This window comes from Triturus cristatus, chromosome 7 (genome assembly GCF_964204655.1).
Source record: "Triturus cristatus chromosome 7, aTriCri1.1, whole genome shotgun sequence".
Taxonomy (NCBI): Eukaryota; Metazoa; Chordata; class Amphibia; order Caudata; family Salamandridae; genus Triturus; species Triturus cristatus.
The window spans coordinates 40,577,767-40,597,413 of record NC_140590.1 but is presented as its reverse complement, the minus strand read 5'-3'; the positions used below and the strand labels follow the sequence as shown (position 1 = coordinate 40,597,413).

The 19,647-nt window shown below is 45.8% G+C and overlaps 1 protein-coding gene across 1 annotated transcript in view; it reads left to right on the top strand.

The window, feature by feature from the left end:
* MEGF8 (multiple EGF like domains 8) overlaps positions 1-9,129 on the top strand; it is a 634,126-nt gene extending 624,997 nt beyond the window's left edge. Inside the window, exon 43 of the mRNA XM_085615576.1 lies at positions 6,682-9,129. Coding sequence (XP_085471702.1) covers positions 6,682-7,872 — 1,191 coding nt within the window. The 3' untranslated portion in view covers positions 7,873-9,129. The remainder of the gene's footprint in view (positions 1-6,681) is intronic.
* The last annotated feature ends 10,518 nt before the right edge of the window (positions 9,130-19,647 follow it).

Below are 19,647 nucleotides of genomic sequence, written 5' to 3'. Positions count from 1 at the left end.
TGTGGTTGAAGTCTTTCATAGAGAATAGAGACAGGAGGTATGAACCCCTCCATTTATCTCCTGGCTCCAAAGAACTAACTGTTGGGTCCTTCAGGGCTCAGCCCTGAGCCCCATGCATGTTACCATCTACCTTGCTCCTCTGGCTTCCCTGGTGGAATCTCTTGGTGCCAAAATAATTTCCTATATGGCCGACACACAGCTTTTTTTCTCGTTTAAATAAAACCTTGCTTAACTGCTGTCTTCCACTGAATGTGCCTGAACCAATTGAAGTGCAGTGAAGATAAGACGGAGGTCATCTGCTTTGGCTGAACTTCATCTGTGGATTGGCAGACCCTCTGGCCACATGGTGCCACTCCCTTAGGCCTGCAATCCAAAGTGGTTAAAAACTTAGAGGTTAAGCTTGGTAGCTGGCCTTTGCTCCAGCACCAAGTTAGCTCTGTGGTTGGGTCTTGTTTTGGCCTCCTACGAACAGTCACAACTATTGCCGTTTCTTTCACTTCCAGCCAGGAAATTAGTCAACCAACCTCTTATTACGTCCAGGCTGCACAATGCAAATGTATTATATCTTGGCCTCCCCATTATGTAGCCAACAAGTTACAGGTGCTACAAAATTCTGCTACTCGCCTGCTTCTTAAGCTTTTGCTTAGAGCTCTGATCTCCTCTGATCTGCTCTCCCTACACTGACTTCCGACGAGGAAACGCATCTTGTTTAAAACTCTGGTACTTATATAGAGCTTTGCATCATACTGGTCCCAGTTACCTCGCGTCCAGGATACATACATTTCTCCCGAATAGGAAGCTGTGCTGTACTGCGAAAAGGAGGTCAGTCGGCTGGCCCTTGGGGTCTCTGGTATTGGCTGGGCTCTGGAGACAGCTTCTCCTTGAGCAGGACATGACAGGCTTAGTCCCTCTGTCCGCTAGTCACCAGGTGCAGTCTTCATCGCTGCAGCCTCTCTGTGCTGGCCCTTGGTGCAGCAGGGTAATCTTCCTTCGGTTCTCCTTCCAATCTTTAGAGATCTGCGTCCTGGGTGCCAGTGGTGCCCTATTTATCTTCAGAAAATGCCCTCCGGGTAAGATGCGGTTGGCAGCCAGTGGGCTACCAGGTTTCCTCCCTCCTAATTAACAGTTCCTGAAAATTGTGGAATCTGTTTATCCCGGAATGCATCATTCTGCCCACTCCCATCAAGGAGAGACCCCTCTCTCGCCACTCTCAGCTCCTTAACCCTCCCCCAGAGGTGTGGCTACCAAGAGGCTACACACCTCTGGAAAAAACGGTTTGGCCAATAGCTTCTCCTCTGCTGTCCCCAGTGCTAACCTGTCTGCCTAAATAATAGAGCATCCCTCTCCAAAGTGTTACCCATTTGCCCTTCTCCTTTTAAGCTCGCCTTTTGAGCTAACACCCGTGTGGCTTCCTGCGTGAGGGATGTAAACGCTCTTTCCCATGCAGGCTCCTATTGTATCTTTTCCTGAGAGTCGTTAGAACGTCTCCCCAGGAAGGCAGAGAGCTGTCTGCAGGACAATTCCCATGTACATCAGTAAACGAACACTGGAAAGATTGCCCAACTAAAGTGGTAACTTCTAAAGTTGCACTTTGCCCACCAGTGACAATAAATGCGATTTAACCATTAAATTAGATTTAATGCACTAATTCTGTTGATACCAAACAGTACCAACCATAGAAGTCTCATTTAGAAGTAGGGCTGGGGTGTCAGACTGTAACTCTGCACTTGCCAATGGAGCTACTAGCCTTTCTACAGTAAAAACAATAGTTTAGGGTTTTTACTGCTAGACCCTGTAAAAGTACAGGTTCCACTTTTTAACCGCTTCCATGCGTCGGACGGCCCCCGGCCGTCCGAAGTCACGGTGGGCGGGTGCGGAGGACGGCTGAGGGCCGTCCGAATTGCGCACGCGTGGAATTCTCCTGCACAGCGGGAGAATTCCGGCCGTATCGAAGCGGTTAACATAAGTGAGGAAATTACGTGTATTATTTGGTGTGGTTGTGCAACCTCATTATGTAATACATTTACCAACCCCTGTAGGACTCTTGGGTTTTGTCCTTCAAACTCTCAGCTTAATCCCGGGTAGCTGTGGCACTGAGCAGCAAGGCTTACACAGAGGAACAAGTATTGAGAAATAAAATAGTACCAAAACAATTAAAGAAATTGCCAGGACACTGAAGAAATCTGACACCAATTTATAAAAACAGGTTCTATCTGTATAAGAATTTGGACACAAGAACGAAAAAGATCCACTGCAGGGTTCCTATCCATTTTACAAGCGATAATAAATCAAAGCAATTATACTCAGCCACAGACAACCCGTGGCAAAGTCAATGAATTAGACACATAGAAAGGTTTTCTAAGAAAATTTAGGGAAAGTGTCAATGCCCTCAGAAGTACTTGTGGCAAGCAACTCCGACTGGGAGTCAGTCAGTGGACCATGAAGGTCCTCCAGAACTGTTACCTTCACAGGGGAGGCAGTCCTTCAGCAATTCCAGGCACTTTATTCGTGTTGCAATTGATTCCTATGGAGCGGTCCTGATGCAAGAGATGAAGGATGGTGAGAATGCTTTAAGGATGCTGTGGATGGGGAGTCTTCATGCAGGGATTCCTCGGTCCACACAGATGGCGAGGGAGTCCTGGTTGCAGGGTTAACATCCCATTCCAGTCACCACTGGACTACCAGTCTCCCGGTGTCACAGTCACATGCCAATCCTTTCTGGGTCCATAACTTCCTTTCTGACGGTCCCAGCAACTCTCCAACTGCACTCCTGGGCTCAGAGAACTCGGATGCAACTCCGTGCATTGGGTCTTGGTCCTCTGTGCTGCACAACGGCGGTGGTAGTGGCATGGAGACTTTAAGCAACCAACCTGCCCTAGCAGGCTTTTTCAGCTGTTGTGTCCCTGTGCTGCGAACATGAGGCCAGTCAGCTGGCCTTTGAAGTTCTTTCCTTGACTGGGCTCTGGAGACTGCTTCTCCCAGAGCATGACACAGCTGTCTTCACTAGCCACCAGGCGCAGTCTTTGATGGTGCAGCCTCTTTTTGCTGGTCCGTCCTTGCAGCTGGACAGTCCTTCTTCCGAGATATAGAGATCTGAGGTCTGGGTGCAAGGGGTGCCCCTCTTATGCTCTGAAAATGCCATCTGGGCAGGATGCGGTTGGTAGCTAATGGGCACCAGGTTTTCTTCCCATTTAGTGACCACTTCCTATGGAGTGTGGTATCTGGCTATCCTAGGATGTGCCATTCTGCACACCCACAAGATGGCGAGACCCCTCTCTTGGTGTACAGACCTCCCTAACCACCCCCGGGGTGTGGCTACACACCCCTGGGGAAACTGATTCCTCCTCTCTGCTCCCCATGCCAGTTTGTTTACCTTAACAATGGGGCAGCTCTACCCCTGGTTCCCACATATCTACCCTTCAAAGGTGGCATAACCTTTGAATCCTGCCTTTTGGGGCTAGCACCCAAGTGGCCTCCTGTATGAGGGAGGTGACACCTCCCTGACCTGCAATCCCTCATTGTTCTCCTTCGTGAGAGTTGTTAACACGTCTCTCCAGGAGGGCAGAGAGCAATCTCATGAAGCAGGCTCCATGTGTGCCCGGCAAGGCACTTGAGTTTTAAAGGCAACAAAGAGGCACTTTTGCTAAAGCGGCACACTGCAACAAGTCACATTGATTTTGACTTGAGATACAAGTCGGGCTTAATGTAACGAGGCATTTGATACCTCGTAGTGCTGACTTTGGTCGCCTCGTTGCGGAGAAAGCACAGCTCAGGGGTCAGTGTTTAACCCTACATTTCGCAATAGGGCGACTAAGCCCTTCCACTGTAAAAACTGTTGTTTCACATGTTTTACTGTCAGGACAGGTAATGTACATGCCCTGCCTATGTCATATGTTGTACCCTGTCTTTAGGGCTCGGTAGGCCTGCCAGACGGATGACTTATTCTCAGACTGGGGACTTGTTTTACTCGGTGTGGGTGCGCGGGGGGCACCTCCAGGGTAGCACAATCAGTGCTGCATGCCCTGGGGTAACCCTCTAACTTCCATGCCCTCAGTGCCAGGGTACCATTTACTAGGGACTTTCAGATAAGTTCGCCATTTCCAATTGCATAAAGCCAATTTGAGATGCACTTTAGGGTCAGGGCACTGGCACAGAGGTCTGATTAGCAGGCCTCACTGCATTCTGAGACAAATAACCAGCAGCATCGGTTGAAAAACTTGGGGTGATCGCACAAAAAGAGGCATTTATTTCCTTACAATATACCGCTCCCTGCCTTAGGGCTCATTAGGCCTGCCATAGTGGTGACCTTTATAAATTAAGAAGGGAGGTTTGAGCGTTGCTGTTACTTTGTGTCAGTCAGGTTAGCAGTGTTAAGCTGTCCTTCCAGTCTGCAGTGGCAGACTTGGAGTTTTGTACCTTTTTCGAACACCTGTGGGCACACCTAGTGCTGCAGGCCACGAGACTCCTCAACCTACAGGCCCTAGGTAAAACCCACACGATTTTATGTCCTATATAACGGATTTCAGAGTTGTTACACCAGTACCTCGTAGTCAAAATGGGGGCAGAAAGTGGGGGAAGGGGGTAAACCTTAAAAAAACCTACTTCCTTACACCGCCAGTTCTACTGTTTAGATTTTTGTCATTCATTCTGGTATTATTTTATTTATTAACATGTACTCTATTGGTCTAAATTGGTTTGGGATTTTTCTTGTATTGTGTTTCCACCTTATTACTCTTTGTGTACTGCATAAATACTTTTCCCTTTGCCTAGGTTAAGCCTGACTGCTTTTGTGCCAGGCTACCAGAGGGTTAAACACAGGTTAATTTAGTGACTTTTGTGGTTCACGCTGACCAGGATTGTGGTTGTTGCCTGAGTGGGACTTCCACCCCTACCCCTAAACCCCCCCGAAACCCCAACCAATAACCATGTTTTTTTTTACAGTTTTAGTAAGATCTGTTTTTGGGTCACTTGTGAATTGAGCAAAGTATGGATCTGCAAGAAGCACGTGCTGATAGGAAGGACTGTGACTGGGTCACAGGTGGGGGAGAGAGCTTTGGGGGGCGGGGGCGGGGGCAGTGTGGTGCTCCTAGGAGGACTGTAATAAATACAAGGTGAGGGAACAAGGGATTGGGATTGAAGCACTGTGTGTTAGTAGGAAGGACTGAAGTACACAAGGTAAAGGTGCAAGGTATGGGGATTGGAGCACTGTGTGTTAGTAGGATGGACTGAAGGTGAGGGTGCAAGGTATGGGGATTGGAGCACTGTGTGTTAGTAGGATGGACTGAAGGTGAGGGTGCAAGGTATGGGGATTGGAGCACTGTGTGTTAGTAGGATGGACTGAAGGTGAGGGTGCAAGGTATGGGGATTGGAGCACTGTGTGTTAGTAGGATGGACTGAAGGTGAGGGTGCAAGGTATGGGGATTGGAGCACTGTGTGTTAGTAGGATGGACTGAAGGTGAGGGTGCAAGGTATGGGGATTGGAGCACTGTGTGTTAGTAGGATGGACTGAAGGTGAGGGTGCAAGGTATGGGGATTGGAGCACTGTGTGTTAGTAGGATGGACTGAAGGTGAGGGTGCAAGGTATGGGGATTGGAGCAGTGTGTGTTAGTAGGATGGACTGAAGGTGAGGGTGCAAGGTATGGGGATTGGAGCACTGTGTGTTAGTAGGATGGACTGAAGGTGAGGGTGCAAGGTATGGGGATTGGAGCACTGTGTGTTAGTAGGATGGACTGAAGGTGAGGGTGCAAGGTATGGGGATTGGAGCACTGTGTGTTAGTAGGATGGACTGAAGGTGAGGGTGCAAGGTATGGGGATTGGAGCACTGTGTGTTAGTAGGATGGACTGAAGGTGAGGGTGCAAGGTATGGGGATTGGAGCACTGTGTGTTAGTAGGATGGACTGAAGGTGAGGGTGCAAGGTATGGGGATTGGAGCACTGTGTGTTAGTAGGATGGACTGAAGGTGAGGGTGCAAGGTATGGGGATTGGAGCACTGTGTGTTAGTAGGATGGACTGAAGGTGAGGGTGCAAGGTATGGGGATTGGAGCACTGTGTGTTAGTAGGATGGACTGAAGGTGAGGGTGCAAGGTATGGGGAGAGAGCAATGCATACTGCTAAGGCCTGGTTTTGGGTCAAGATGTGGTGGGAGAAATCTGTGGTGCTAGAAAGGATTGTGAGGTATAATGGGAGGAGGTAGTAGTGCAAAAAGACTTATAAGGTGAGGTGGCATGGTGCAGACAGTTAAAAGTTGTGTGTGGCATTTGAAAGGAGTGCAGCAAATTCACTGAGCAGGGGAGGTATGGAAATGGGAGCTCTGTGCCCAAGTCTTTGTGCTCCTCATTTGCCCTTTATGTACTTGCCTAGCTTCCCTCCCTTTATTTATCATCTTCCCTATTCTTTTCCCCATCTTCCTGGTGATCTCTCTCCCACCCCCCGTTCTTATTAATCAATCTCACTATCTTTTCCTTCCTATAGTTTTCCTGTTCCTCTACTTCCTACCTCCTGTTCCTAGCCATTTTGTCCTTGCCTTACCTCGGTCCTCTTTTACCCCCCCCCCCCCCCCCCCCCCACCCCCCCCCTTTTTTGTATATCTTTGATTCATTTATTTATTTTGCTGTGCAACCCAATTCTGTATTATCATGCTGTGAATATTCCACCATTTAATGGTTTTATTTTTCTCCCTAGTGCGCCAAGTGTAAGGACTCGTTTAATGGAAATCCCGTGAACGGCCAGCAGTGCTATAGGCTGATATCAGTGGAGCAGGAGTACTGCTTTGACCCCACATCCCAGAGCAACTGTTTTCATGAACCCAACATCAAGAACCTGCCCTTCGGCCGCACAGTCTTCTTCGGCGTGCAGCCCAAGTTCACCAACGTTGACATCCGCATCACTATCGATGTGACATTTGGCGGTGTGGACATCTATGTCTCCACCTCGTTCGAGACCTTCACTGTGGATGTAGACAGGGCAACTGGTGTGCATACTGTGCATGTGCTGCACCACCAAGCCGAGAAGGAGACTGGCCTTGGGGAGCCCTCACCACTGATCCGAAATATCAGCAGCACCAGCCGTCCAGCAGCTGAACGCCAGAGGGTTGAGCGGGTGCGCGAGGAGCGCACCAACGGTTTAATCACATACATCACTGTGAAGCATCAACAGACAGTACTGGTAGTGCGGGGCGTGCGGGACCGCTTAGTCATCACCTATCCCCACGAGCTGCATGCCCTCAAGTCAAGCCGCTTCTTCATCCTACTGCTAGGTGTAGGCAGCAGCAATGTCAGTGAATCTCAGGGCTTGCTCTTTTTCCGGCAAGACCAGGCCCACATTGACCTCTTTGTCTTCTTCAGTGTCTTCTTCTCGTGCTTCTTTCTCTTCCTTTCTGTCTGTGTCTTGCTCTGGAAGGTCAAACAATTTCTGGACTTCCGGAGAGAGCAGAGACGCCACATCCAGGAGATGACTAAGATGGCAAGTCGCCCCTTTGCCAAGCTCACGGTCTACTTTGAACCTGACACAGACTTGGTCTACCTGCCCACACGACAAAAGCTACTGCCCAGGATCAAGCAGTATGCACATGAACCGCCATACCACCACTTCCGCCGGTCCGAGCCCTTCCTCTCCCACCTAATGGGCTACTCCTACTCTAGTTTCCGTGTAGGGCCCATTACACTGGAGCCCACAGACGATGGCATGGCTGCCGTAGCTACCGTGCTCTTCCAGCTCCCCGGTGGGATGCAGGCCCCCAACCGGTCCTGTCTGGGCTCTGCCCTTGTCACTCTGCGCCACAACTTACAAGACTACTGTAGCACCAGTCACGGCGTCAGCAGCTCCCGCAAAGGACTCCTCAGCCACGAGAACTTGACTAGCATGTCACTGTGAGAGTACCAGATGAACACCAGTAGGTGCATAGCACTGCAGTGTGCACAAATAAGTGCACAGATCTGCAAATGGGACAATCAACTGGGGTGCAGGACACTGCAGAGACAATAGAATCCCAGGGTGAGGAGCATTGCTGAGGGGCTGGGAACCCTTGATATGCAGAGAGACTGAATATCAGGAGTTCAGCGCACTGTAAAACTATCATATAGGCTTGCAGCAGAACATTGTTACTGCCACTGGGAAGATGAGCATCTGTGCCGAGAGACAATTGTTTCAGAGAGGGGATGTGGAATACACTACAAATGTTTATTTATGAAATGGTAGCATCAGATTTCTTTTGTACAGAATGTGCTGGATTATTCCGCACCACATAGCTATGGGGTGGGAGGAATATGCCTTACTCTTTGCTGTTTGTTTGTATTCTGCGTGTTTGCGCTATTCATACTTGGCGAAACTGGTCGTCTGTCACATCATACCTTCCGCTATAACTGTCATCTCACCCACCAAAGAGAGCTGGACTCTGCTGGGAAAGGCCACCTTGATATGTCCTTTCACCAGGAGCATAGAAGCAAAGTGTAAAGGAGACAAACCTGGACACAAAAGCCCCCATTGGCCTGAATCTACATTTCATTCTGCCTGCTAGGGCCATAAGAACAAAAATTGTATGTACTGCAGGAACTACTCCTACAGGTCTTTTCCAGGACTGTTGATTGTTGAAACTGTACAAGAACATTTCCATAGGTTCATTGTTAATGATAAAAGACTTTTATGACCATACCAACCTCTGGTACTCCCTCAGCTTTTCTTCCTTCATACATTTGGGAGATGTGCTTCTCTGTAGGGAAATGAACTGGTGCACATATAGCAGCGGAAAGCCACTGAATGCAACAATTCCTCATGTTACGATTTCTCATCCCTACCCTGTTGCTGTCCCTGCTATTCAGCCTGACATGTGTGCCTTCTTCCAAGACCAAACCTGAGCGTGCTGTCTGGTTTTCTTCTGCTTTCATTTTTCAAATAGCACAACATGTTTGGCCTACATTTTGATTTGTTACAGTTAGACTCCCTTCATGCTCTTTGTCTCATACTTCTAATATTTCCTCTGTTCTCTGCACTGAGTGCTTTTATTGGCCTATGCACCAGACGCCTCACTGCTTTCTAAAGTTTGTAAATACATCAATATCTGTAATCTGTAATTGGCTGTGTGCATCTGATTGTATTGTACAGACGATTTTAAACATGCTTCCCATAACAGGCCCATTTCCTTCTTCGTTTCTTGTTTTGTTTCAGGGGACCACCTCTCTTACCTGTTGAGCTCTCTCAGGCCCCATTAAGGCTTGGTCTAAAGTACATGGGGTACATATCTATGGAATATTAGCTCTACTGTTCAATCTGGGAACCACATCCCAGGAATTGGAGCTAGTCTGTTCAATTTGTGGTCCCGATCCCAGGACTCTGAGACCATCTGTTCAATTTAAGATCAGGATCCCAGAATCTAACCTCTTCTGTTGGTCCAGATCCTCAGAATATTGGACAGTTTCTTCAATCTGTGTTCCCGATCCCAGGAATTTGAGCTCTTCTATTCATTCTTAGGTTCTGATCCCAGGAGTCGGAGCCCTTGTTTTTTGCCTGGGGTACTGATCCCAGAATTTGTGTCCTTCTTTTAAGTCTGGGCTTATCTGCCAATGGACTAAAGTCTTTGCATTTATGTAAGTGGGCCAGACTAAAACATTTCTCCCCAAATGTATTGTTAACTTTGAAAAGCTGTCTCTCATCCATATCTAGCTATATTTGTTTGGAAGTTAGAAACAGAAGGCTGTTTTATGCCCCCGTGAATAAGACTTAAAGATTTAAGAAGGGGAATTCCTGCAACCCCTTTTTGTGATCAACCAATGGCAGACTGCTCTTCTTCAAGAGAAAATGGAAAATGTGTGAATAGTGCATCTAAATGAGAAATCTTTCTGTGTTGGTAAATGTAGTTCTTATGGCCCCATTTAAGGCCTAGCCTCTACATCCGTGTTGTAGATCCGTGAGCTTCTTGTTCCTGAAATTAAGGTCAATAGTAAACTAAGAGTACTGGAAAGAAACCTTTCTCCCAGCGTGTTAGGTGATTGAACAGAAGATGTTCATATAATGGCCTGGTAGAGGTTCTGCCTTTAGGTGGAATGGTCAGTCATGAGACGCCCATATAACGGCACAGCTTCCACCATTGTGTGGAAGGTTAAACATGAGACTCCCATATAAAGAAACACATATTCCACTTTCAGTGTGTAAAGATCAGTCATGACATTTATATATAGGCACAGATTACACCATTGAGGGGGTACGGTAGGCGTGATTCTGAGGAAAAGACATAGACTCCAGCTTTGCGGGTCGAGAGATCAATCTTGAGACATTATCAAAAGGAAGAGGCAAGGGTGCTGCCATTAAAACTAAAATGTAATCACAAGATGGCAGAGGTTCTGTTGTTGTGTAGAGCAGTCAATCATAAAGGCACAGATCCCATCACTGGGTTGGAAACTGACACATCAGATGCTCTTTAAAGACCAATATTTTCCTACTGAGTGAGATCAGTCAAGTGATCTGTACAAACGTTGTGGCAGAGATTCTGCCTTTGGATGCAGAGTTCAGGTGTATTGCTGGATGTGTGGGCCATCTTTTTTTTGTATTTGCGGTTTAGCTGGCTACTGCTGATGTCCAGGTTGAAACCTGCAGAAATGATTGGTACATACAGAAATTCTGAGAAGATACATTTCTCGTCCAAAATGAAGTTGTCAAGATATTTTGATGAATGCATTCAGTTGTATCTTTTTGTATGGATGCTTCATCCAATCTGAGGTTTTAATATTGACTCCCACAATATTTCACCCCAGGCTTCCAGTTTCATTAATCAGGCGAAATAAGGCTGCTTGATTCAGTGACCATTACAACTATTTGTCGTGTGATGGACCAACAGTCAGAATCTCCGTCTCAAGGATGGATAAGGTAGTTCTGTAAACTCATCCTTTCTACCGAATATTAGCAAACTTATGTATTTGTCTCAACAAATACATCTTCAGAGGATCTTTTGGGGTGGTAGAGTAATCTCTTGTTAACTTGAAGAGCCCTCTTGTTGTACCTTGACCTTGTATAGACTGCACTCATCTTCAACCCACAGAGACTTCTGCTGTCCATTATGACACATTTTTGAGCTTTTTCTGTACCGGGGCTTACTCCTACTGGCAGGGTTTTACTAATGCAGTGGATATCCAACCAGCATCTGTGCCTTTCCAGTCCTATGTCTTATCGACGTGATCTGCACAACAGCCTGCGAGGCGGTCTCCTATGGCTTCTGTAGACCCTATGTATGGAGTATCTCTCTACTTAATGTGCTGCTTTGTTTGGCCACACCCTACTAAATCCACTCACTGGTTGAGCCCCTTGAGTTACTCTTGCTGTCACCATAGGCCCAAGTAATCATGAGTGCACATGAAGCTTCTGAGGTGCTAGAAGGGAGCTTGGCCGACAGAGCAGGAATATGCTACTCACTGGTGTAACCTATGTGCATACTCTTGTTCCTTCAGCAGCCCCTCAGCTTCTCCAGGCCTGTCCACTTAATGCTCTTGTTAACTCTATTTATGAATGTCAACCAAGTCAATGGAAATTTAGAAAAAGTGAGAGGGGAGGGACGAACAGGTAGGTGAGAGGGGTGTCCTCCAAGAAGGACCATGCTGTGCTAGGCTTTCCTTTTGGCTGCTGTGCTGAGGACTCATATTCTTCCACAAGCAGGGTTGTTCATGGCATATGAAGGATAGTCCGCAAAGGGCTTAGTGTACAAAAGTTACTTCAGTGGATAAAGCTCTTATCTGTAGCAAGGTTGGATCTGGAAAAGCTTGGATCTTTAAAAGCTCAGGCATTGGAGATGCGGCTATCTGTTATTTTTGGATTTGTTGCTATTTCTGCACAGTCTTCTGATTTCAGCAGCTCTGATCACATCTTTTCTCAAGGGTAGGACTTTGCATTTGCTTCAGGCTCATGCTGTATTTAAGAGTTGAAGGTGGTGGAGTGCTGACTGCTCAGAACATCTGAATTACCATCACTGAGTCCCTCTGCAACCGACCATGGCAGGCTGGAATATAAACTTATTTCAAAGAAGCAAAGCCAAGATTGTTCCTTTTCTTCTTTCCTGGTCACAGTAGGAATGGTATTAATTTATGAAATAAAAGAAATTACATTTATTAGTAATATCCTTAATTCCTGCTGGAAACTTGAGTACGCAGGTGAAAAATTGAAAGGATTGGTTCTTCTGATCAAAGACCATAAACCTGACATTATTTATATTTGGGTTTTTCTTTACTGAGATAATCACCCCATGTGGAATGCTGTGAGACTGGAGGGCTGCTTGCTAGTTCCACAGACCTGTAATATTTAAACTTACTCCCAAAAAAACTTTGGTATATGATAAACTCCCTAAACATCTTACGAGAAATTGACCTGTGGTCAGATGAGGTAATACTCCTGTCCATAAGGCCCTTTTCGTTAAAATAACTTTTTTTTAAAGCCTGTTGGACTGATGCAAATATATGCCTCTTTCCTCCAACGATGTTCCTACCATTAGAGAGACATTGAACCTTGAACAAGTTGCAAGTTACTGTTGGCATAAATCCGCAATTGTTGACTGTCTTCAAAGCCAAGGTCTGTAAAATCCAAGAAGGCACTTAGACTTTTCATGTTTGTATGGAGAAAAAACAGAGGTCTAAAGAGTCACTCTATACAGCAACTCACACATACTCAATGGCTCCAGGCACAGCCTATGTAAAAGGGATTTAGATCCCTGCAAAATGTTACGGTATTTAGTTCTAGGAGTAACTGGGCAGCAATCTGTCCCATGCCTGAGCTGTCACCACAGATGAAGCCCATCCTCCCAATCTTGCTCTCTGTTATTTAGGTACCATGATCAGACAGGCGGAGTTCGAGCGAAGCTGTCTGGGAGGAACGTATTTTTTAAACCTATATGATGTGTATAAAGACCATGCTTCTGGGTAAAAGGACTTATGTACCTTACAAAGGGCCTTGAACCAGCATCTTATATGAATAGTGAGCCAGTGTAACTGGCCAAGTAAAGACGAGACTCTGTGAAACCTACTCCTCCCAAAAAATTGCATAGCTGTCGCATTGTGTTTAAGTTGTAACCTCTCTATAAGTTAATCAGTAAATCCAACATAGAGAGCATTGCAATTGTCCAGTCCGCTTGAAATCGGGGCTTGAACAAACAACTGTTGAGGAATGAATGGGAGGCTTGTCTTTAGTTGTTTTACTAGTAGGAAGCATGTAACCGTTAACTTATTAATCTGATTCTCAAATGAGAATTTACAATCAAATAGTACGTCCAGATTACAGGAAGTGGATGCTGGTTCCGGACAGTCTCCTAACAAGTGGGGCCCCCACATAGAGGACCAGCTTCAGGGATTACCATATATCAAAACCTCAGTTTATCTGAGTTTAGCTGGAGAGTATGCATTCATCCAGCTAGCTACCTTGATCAAGCAGCCGTTGAACTGCTACTGGAGTTGGACAATGTTACCCTCCAAGCGGATGAATACTTGGGTTTCAATCACATGGTCATAAAATTGAAGGCTAAAAGAGGTGATCAAATCCATGGAAGCAGCATAGCATATACATTCAAAAGAGTGGGGCAGAGAGCAGACCCCTGAGGAACACCACAAACAATATCTTTAAAATCTGAGCAAAAACTTTCCATCTGGCCTGCCTGAGTTCTATTTTCCATACATGATTTAAATCATCTGAGTGGCTTGTCGCTCAGGCCAATAGCAAAGAACCTTTTCAGTAAAATAGCATGAGAAACCGTACCAAAGGCGGCTGACACATTAAGGAGGATGAGTGCCGCCGAACGAACTTCCTTCATCCAAGATCATCCGGATGTCATTGGTAGTCGCTGTAAGTACGGTTTCAGTGCAAAGGCAGGATCTGACTCCATATTGGTGCTTATTAAATGCGTCATTTAAGAAGCTAGCTGTCTATTAACCCAGCTCTCCAGGATTATGGCAAAAACGAAGAGAAACAATATGATTTCTTCAGGGCCACAATAAAACAAAAAAAACACTTTAAATTCAAAGATAAAATCTATGGAACACACACTCCAACAGTAAAAATACTTAACGTTACAGAAAACCTCACTAGACCATCTTTGGGTTCACTACCACATGGGTATATTACCCAAAGCCAGAGAGTGGCACATGCCATGTGTGATTCCCAAACTGATTACAGCAATGATATTAATTAATTTTTGAGTATTCACTTTGTATTCTTTCTCAAACTATACAATATTTTCACATTTCTTACATTGAATTTTACATCATTTTACATTTTGAAACCAGAATGCCCTATCATGTTAATGTAAAGAATATACTTTAAGTATTGCATTGTGTCAGCACATAGAGAAATGTACAATATTCTAGTTAGACCCTAGAAGTAGGTTATTAAAACAACATTGGGCGACACCCAGTGTCGTAGACTGAGACATGTTTTGCTCCTAAGGGCACCCAATCATATAAAGAATTTTATTGCGCTATTCTTTAAAGAAAATTCTAATTTTAACATTAACTTTATGCAGTGACCTAGTATATCTCTAATCTAATTAAACACCCTAATATTCCCTAAATTAACTTCTTAAAAATGTCCTATTCTTCATCCTTTAAAATGTGTAGTTATTTCGACATAGATCCAGAAGTCCCCAATAAATAATTTTGTTTGAACTTTATTCTAAACTTCGTTTATATATGAATTTCATTCAGTTTTTCTCAATTACCCATATGTGTGTGTGGGTGGACCCATTCCAAAATTGCCAGCACATTACTATAGTGCTTAAATGTATGGCCTTTTGAAACATTCATTAATTGTCTTACAAAGTAGAAGGACAGCTTCTTTCTTTAAGTATTCACTTGTGGTCCAATAGAATCTTTGAATTTAGGCTCGTTTTTAGATACATATAAAAGTAAGAGAATCTTAATATGGCACCTTCATGCCATGCCATAATGTTGCTTTGACTGATGTAATTGATACAGGTATGAGCAGATGAAAGCATATTCACCACTAGTGGTTTGAATACACTGTCACTTTGATTCCTTTTATTAGCTGTATCACTTGATTGATTGATTTACCCGTCTCTAGTCTAAACATATTTGTTTCGAAACTTAGGTTTTTATATATTTGCGTGTAATAAAACAAATGCATCCAGTCAAGGGATTGGACATTTTGTAGAAACTCGTCCCAAAATGGCCGACACATTAATATGATTCTTAAATGCATGGTTTTTAAAACTGACAATTATTGTTCCCCTAAACAATTGGATTTGTTCTTTCCCTAAGTAGGAGGTTGAGGAGCATTGCCTTGATATTGATGATTCTTTGAGAGGTTTTTGGGAACGATGGTGCACTATGCAAAGGTATTGGCCATTGTACAAGTACCCATTTGAAAATCGCCGACACACTACTTTTGATGTTGAGATGCACACTCTACTATTGTCTACTTTTGTTAAAACGCATGTCTCTCATAATTTTAATCCAGGGGACACCTTTGATCACGTCTTGAGATAGTGGGTATAAGGTTCTTCCAAAACACTTTGTTTTAGAAACTATTATTGCATAAAGTTGGCAGGGTTCCTACCCACAGCTCCTTATGTTAGTTAACATTAAATAAGAAACATTATTTAAAAGTGTGTGGTACGTAGGGATGGACTAAATCCAGGCATCCATGCAAAGATATTCAATTGTACAATAGTGAATGACCTAGATTCTTTCTGCAGCTGGAAACACTGATAAACACAGGTTCATCTTAATTTAACACATAGGAGAAAGGACCTTTCCTCAAATAAAACCGATGTGAATTGTGGATATTCTTGTGCAAGTTCAATGATGTATATTTCTGGGAATCATGAAAATTAAAAGTTGTGTTTGGCGAGAAATAACTCAACGTATAAGCCAGTGTGTATCATCCTGTATTTGACAAAGTATAGGTTAATTCCTTCCTAGCCGTTGTTTTCTGTCTTAATGTTCAGTTGTAGGACTCAAAAATGTGTTTCATTTAGAAGTTGCCAGGACAGATAAGCTGCTCGAAGAGCTTTTAAATCCCAGTGTAGTTGTATTGTAGCTCTTAACTGAGACTGGCCATGTTGTTAAAGACCTAAGTCTCCTTTTTGGAGATCTAATGCTATGGACATGAGGCTATTCAGAGATTACACTCTTTTAGAAAGTGTGTGTATGTGCGCCATTGTCAATAATCCTAAAAACTGCTTGCATGTTTTATCTATTGACTTATTTCTGCAGCTTCTCTTTTGGGGTATGTATTCCCTTCATTATAATTGCATAGATTACGGTCTCTATAAACCATTTAGTTCTAGTGGGACGTGGTCCAAGGAGGAAATAATTAGTGATAAATGTTTCTTCACACTGGAAGACTGGAATGAGCTAATTAACATCTGCAAAGCTTTCCCACCCATATGTAGTATTACAGTTATGCATATGTTATACTGGGGCTAAGGGCAATTACCTTAGGACCAGCGGTGTTGTAAAGTGTGGGGAAATAGCATGTAATATATTGTATGGTTGTGCGACCTCACTGTGTAATACACCAACCCCCTTAAAACCAGTAGATTTTGTTTGTGACCCCCTTAGCTTAACTCTTTGTAACTGTGCAGCCAGGCTTACACAAAGGAACAAGTGAAAAGCCTTTAAACGCCACCAAAATGTTAGAAGAAATAACAGACACTCAGAAATCCAACACCAATTTATAAAACTAGAGCAGATTTGTATATATTTTTGGACACCAAAATGAAAAAGATCAAAGGGTTCCAGGGTACAGAATTTATAAGGTACATTTTATTTACCTGTGAAAAAGCATCGCCAAATTCAACGAATTTGACAAGTAGAAACTTTGAGTCACTTTTAGGTGTCAGACCCAGGCAGGAAGGCAGTCTAGGGGTAACAGCAAGGTCCACAGAAACGCTTACCTCCAGAAGTAAAACAGTCTTCAGTCCAGTTCCAGTGTCTGTGGCCCCTTCCCATTGGCTTGCATGGAGTGGTCTTGATCCAAGGGATACAGAATGCTGAAGATACTGTTGACAGGGTCATCCTCTGGCTACTCCTCGGCTTGGTGAGGCGATCTGCCTACAGGAGTCGCATCCCTAAAAATTATCTTGAGTTTAGCATAAGCCCAGTCAATGCTGGGCTACCAGTACAGCGGCTTCAGTGGTTTTCTTCTGTTGGCGGTAACTTGCTTTCTGGGTTACATAGCTGCACTTTGATGACTCTCCCGGGTCTAGCAGACTCTGGGTCAACTTTTGAGCATCTGGTCCTGGTTCCTGGTGCTGCATGGCGATGAGAAGTGGAGATTCAAAGATCTGGGCCACCAACCCTTCTCAAGCTTCTTCAGCTGTTGTGGCCCTCTGCTGCGAACAGGAGAACAGCCAACTGACCCTTGGAGTCTCTTTACTTTGGCTAGGCTCGGAGTCGACTGCTGTATGAGCAGGACACAGCAGTCACAGTCCCTTTTACTTAGAAAGCCGCCAGGTTCAGCAGGTGCAGTCCATGTCAATGCAGCCTATCCTCGCTTGGACCGCCGTGCAACAGGGTCGGTCCTCTTCTCCAGGCCAATGATATGAAAAGTGGGTGCCAGGGGTGCCCTTTTCTTGCCCAGAAAATGTCCTTCGGGTAGCATGCGGTCAGTAGGCAATGGGCTACCAGGTTCCCTCCCTCCTGATGACCACTTACTGTGAAGTGTGGCATCTGGCTATCCCGGAATTCTCCATTGTACCCACTCAAGATCGCAGCAAGTCAGACTTAATGTAATGAGTTGTTTGATCCCTTACAGTATCAACTTTAGTAGTTCCAGTCAGAAATTAGCAGGGCTGCTGTGGCTGCCTCTAACTCTGTGCTTGCCTATGGGACTATTAACCTTTCCACAGTAAAAACGATCTTTGCAGGTTTTTACTGTTGATACATGTAAAAGCTGTGAGAAAGTGCCATCTTTCTTGCATGGTATGCCCCCACTTTTTGCTGAATTGCTCATGTACTTTGACTGAGTGTGCCCTGTGTTCCTCCCCTAAAACTGCATGAAGCCTAAATCCAATTGGCATCTCTGGCCACAAGTCAGCCCCTGGTAAATGGTACCCTAGGTACCCAGGGCCCTGTGACCAGAGAAGGCCCCTAAGGGCTGCAGCACTTATTGTGCCACCCTTAGAGGCCCTGTACCCTGACACACACACACTGCCTGTGCAGGCTGAGTGTCTTGGTGCAGAACAAAACAAAGAGTCGACATGGCACACATTCCACAACACACACTGCCCTGGCTTACTTCAGTCACCCCTCTAGCTGGGTGCCCTATGCCAGTGGTGTGGGTACAGGTGCATGAGCCCTGTACCCCTACAGTACCCAGGTCCATTCCTAGGAACTGTAAGTGCAGTGCTGCCATTAAGAGTATATGGTGCTGGGAGGTCATCATCACGAACTCCACAGCACCATGATGGCTGCACTGAAGACTGAGAAGTTTGATATCAAACGTCTCAGCACATTAAACCCACACTGATGCCAGTTTGGGGATTTAATGTAAAATGCACGACAGAGGGCAACTTAGAGTTGCCCCATTAACCTAACCCACAATCCACGTCCTGTCTGAGAGGCTGCCACCCAGCAGACATGTTGCTGGACCCCTGAGTAGAGAGCCATCCGCTCTCCAGGGCCTGCAACAATGTACATTCTGGGCGAGGTGCTAGGTCTCCTCCCCCAGGATGGGCGCAGGGGAAGCTTCAAAGGCATGCTGCCTTTGTGAGCTTCTCCAGGCCACTTGCTGTACTCATCAACTGGCCCCCACCGGTTCTGACCTCCACTCTGACAGGAAGACTGGTGGGAAAGCCCAAGTGAGGAAAGGGGGTGTGCCAGCCTCTGCCAACCCCACCCCTCAGGTGGGGAAGGCGAGGTGAAGCACAACCCCGTGCTCTCGCCATCTTGAGGATGGGGAGCCCTGCCCAATCAGGATTAGGCTCCTGCCCCCCTCCCACTTGAGAGTGGCAGGATAGGGGTTGTACCCACCCCAGGGAAGGGACCCATTCGTCCCTGACCTCTACCTACCTGTAACGCCCCTAAATTTAGTATTTAGGGGCACCCTGAACCTTCCTTCCTCAGATTCCGAAACAAGCAAGAAGAACAAGAATAAGAAGAAAGAAGACCTTCCGTGCAGCTGCTAACAAGAGGACGACACCAACTGACTTGGCCCCAGCCCTACAGGCCTGTCGACCCTCGAACCTGCTCCTGCTAAAACCCGGCATCTCCAGTGGTCAGCAACCTCGAAAATCCCGGAGGACCTGACTGCCTTGTGACTCTAAAAGACTGGGACTCCCACAAGCAGTGGTTCTGCTCAAAGCAAATAACAAACCCCTGGTGCCAACCGGGAATCGTCACTCCTGCACACTCTGCACCCGCCAAGCCCGGCTTGTGCCTGAGTGGACAAAGACCCTGAGGACGTCCCCCCGGCGACTGTGACCAAGAATCCAGCACCCAAGAACCCACCTCGACACTCCTGATGACGCCTGCAGCCTCAGAACCAGGGGCCCCTCCAACCGCGACCAGCAGAGGGTAAGATTTCCCGATGCGAAAAGACACCCCGGCACCCTCCGGCCACCTGTGCCCTGCTCCTGGGTGCCTACCTAACCTTCAACTTCCCAACTTACCTCTCGAAGTGGTGATCGCACCTGAAGAATCTTCGTCCTCGAGCTTGCAGCCT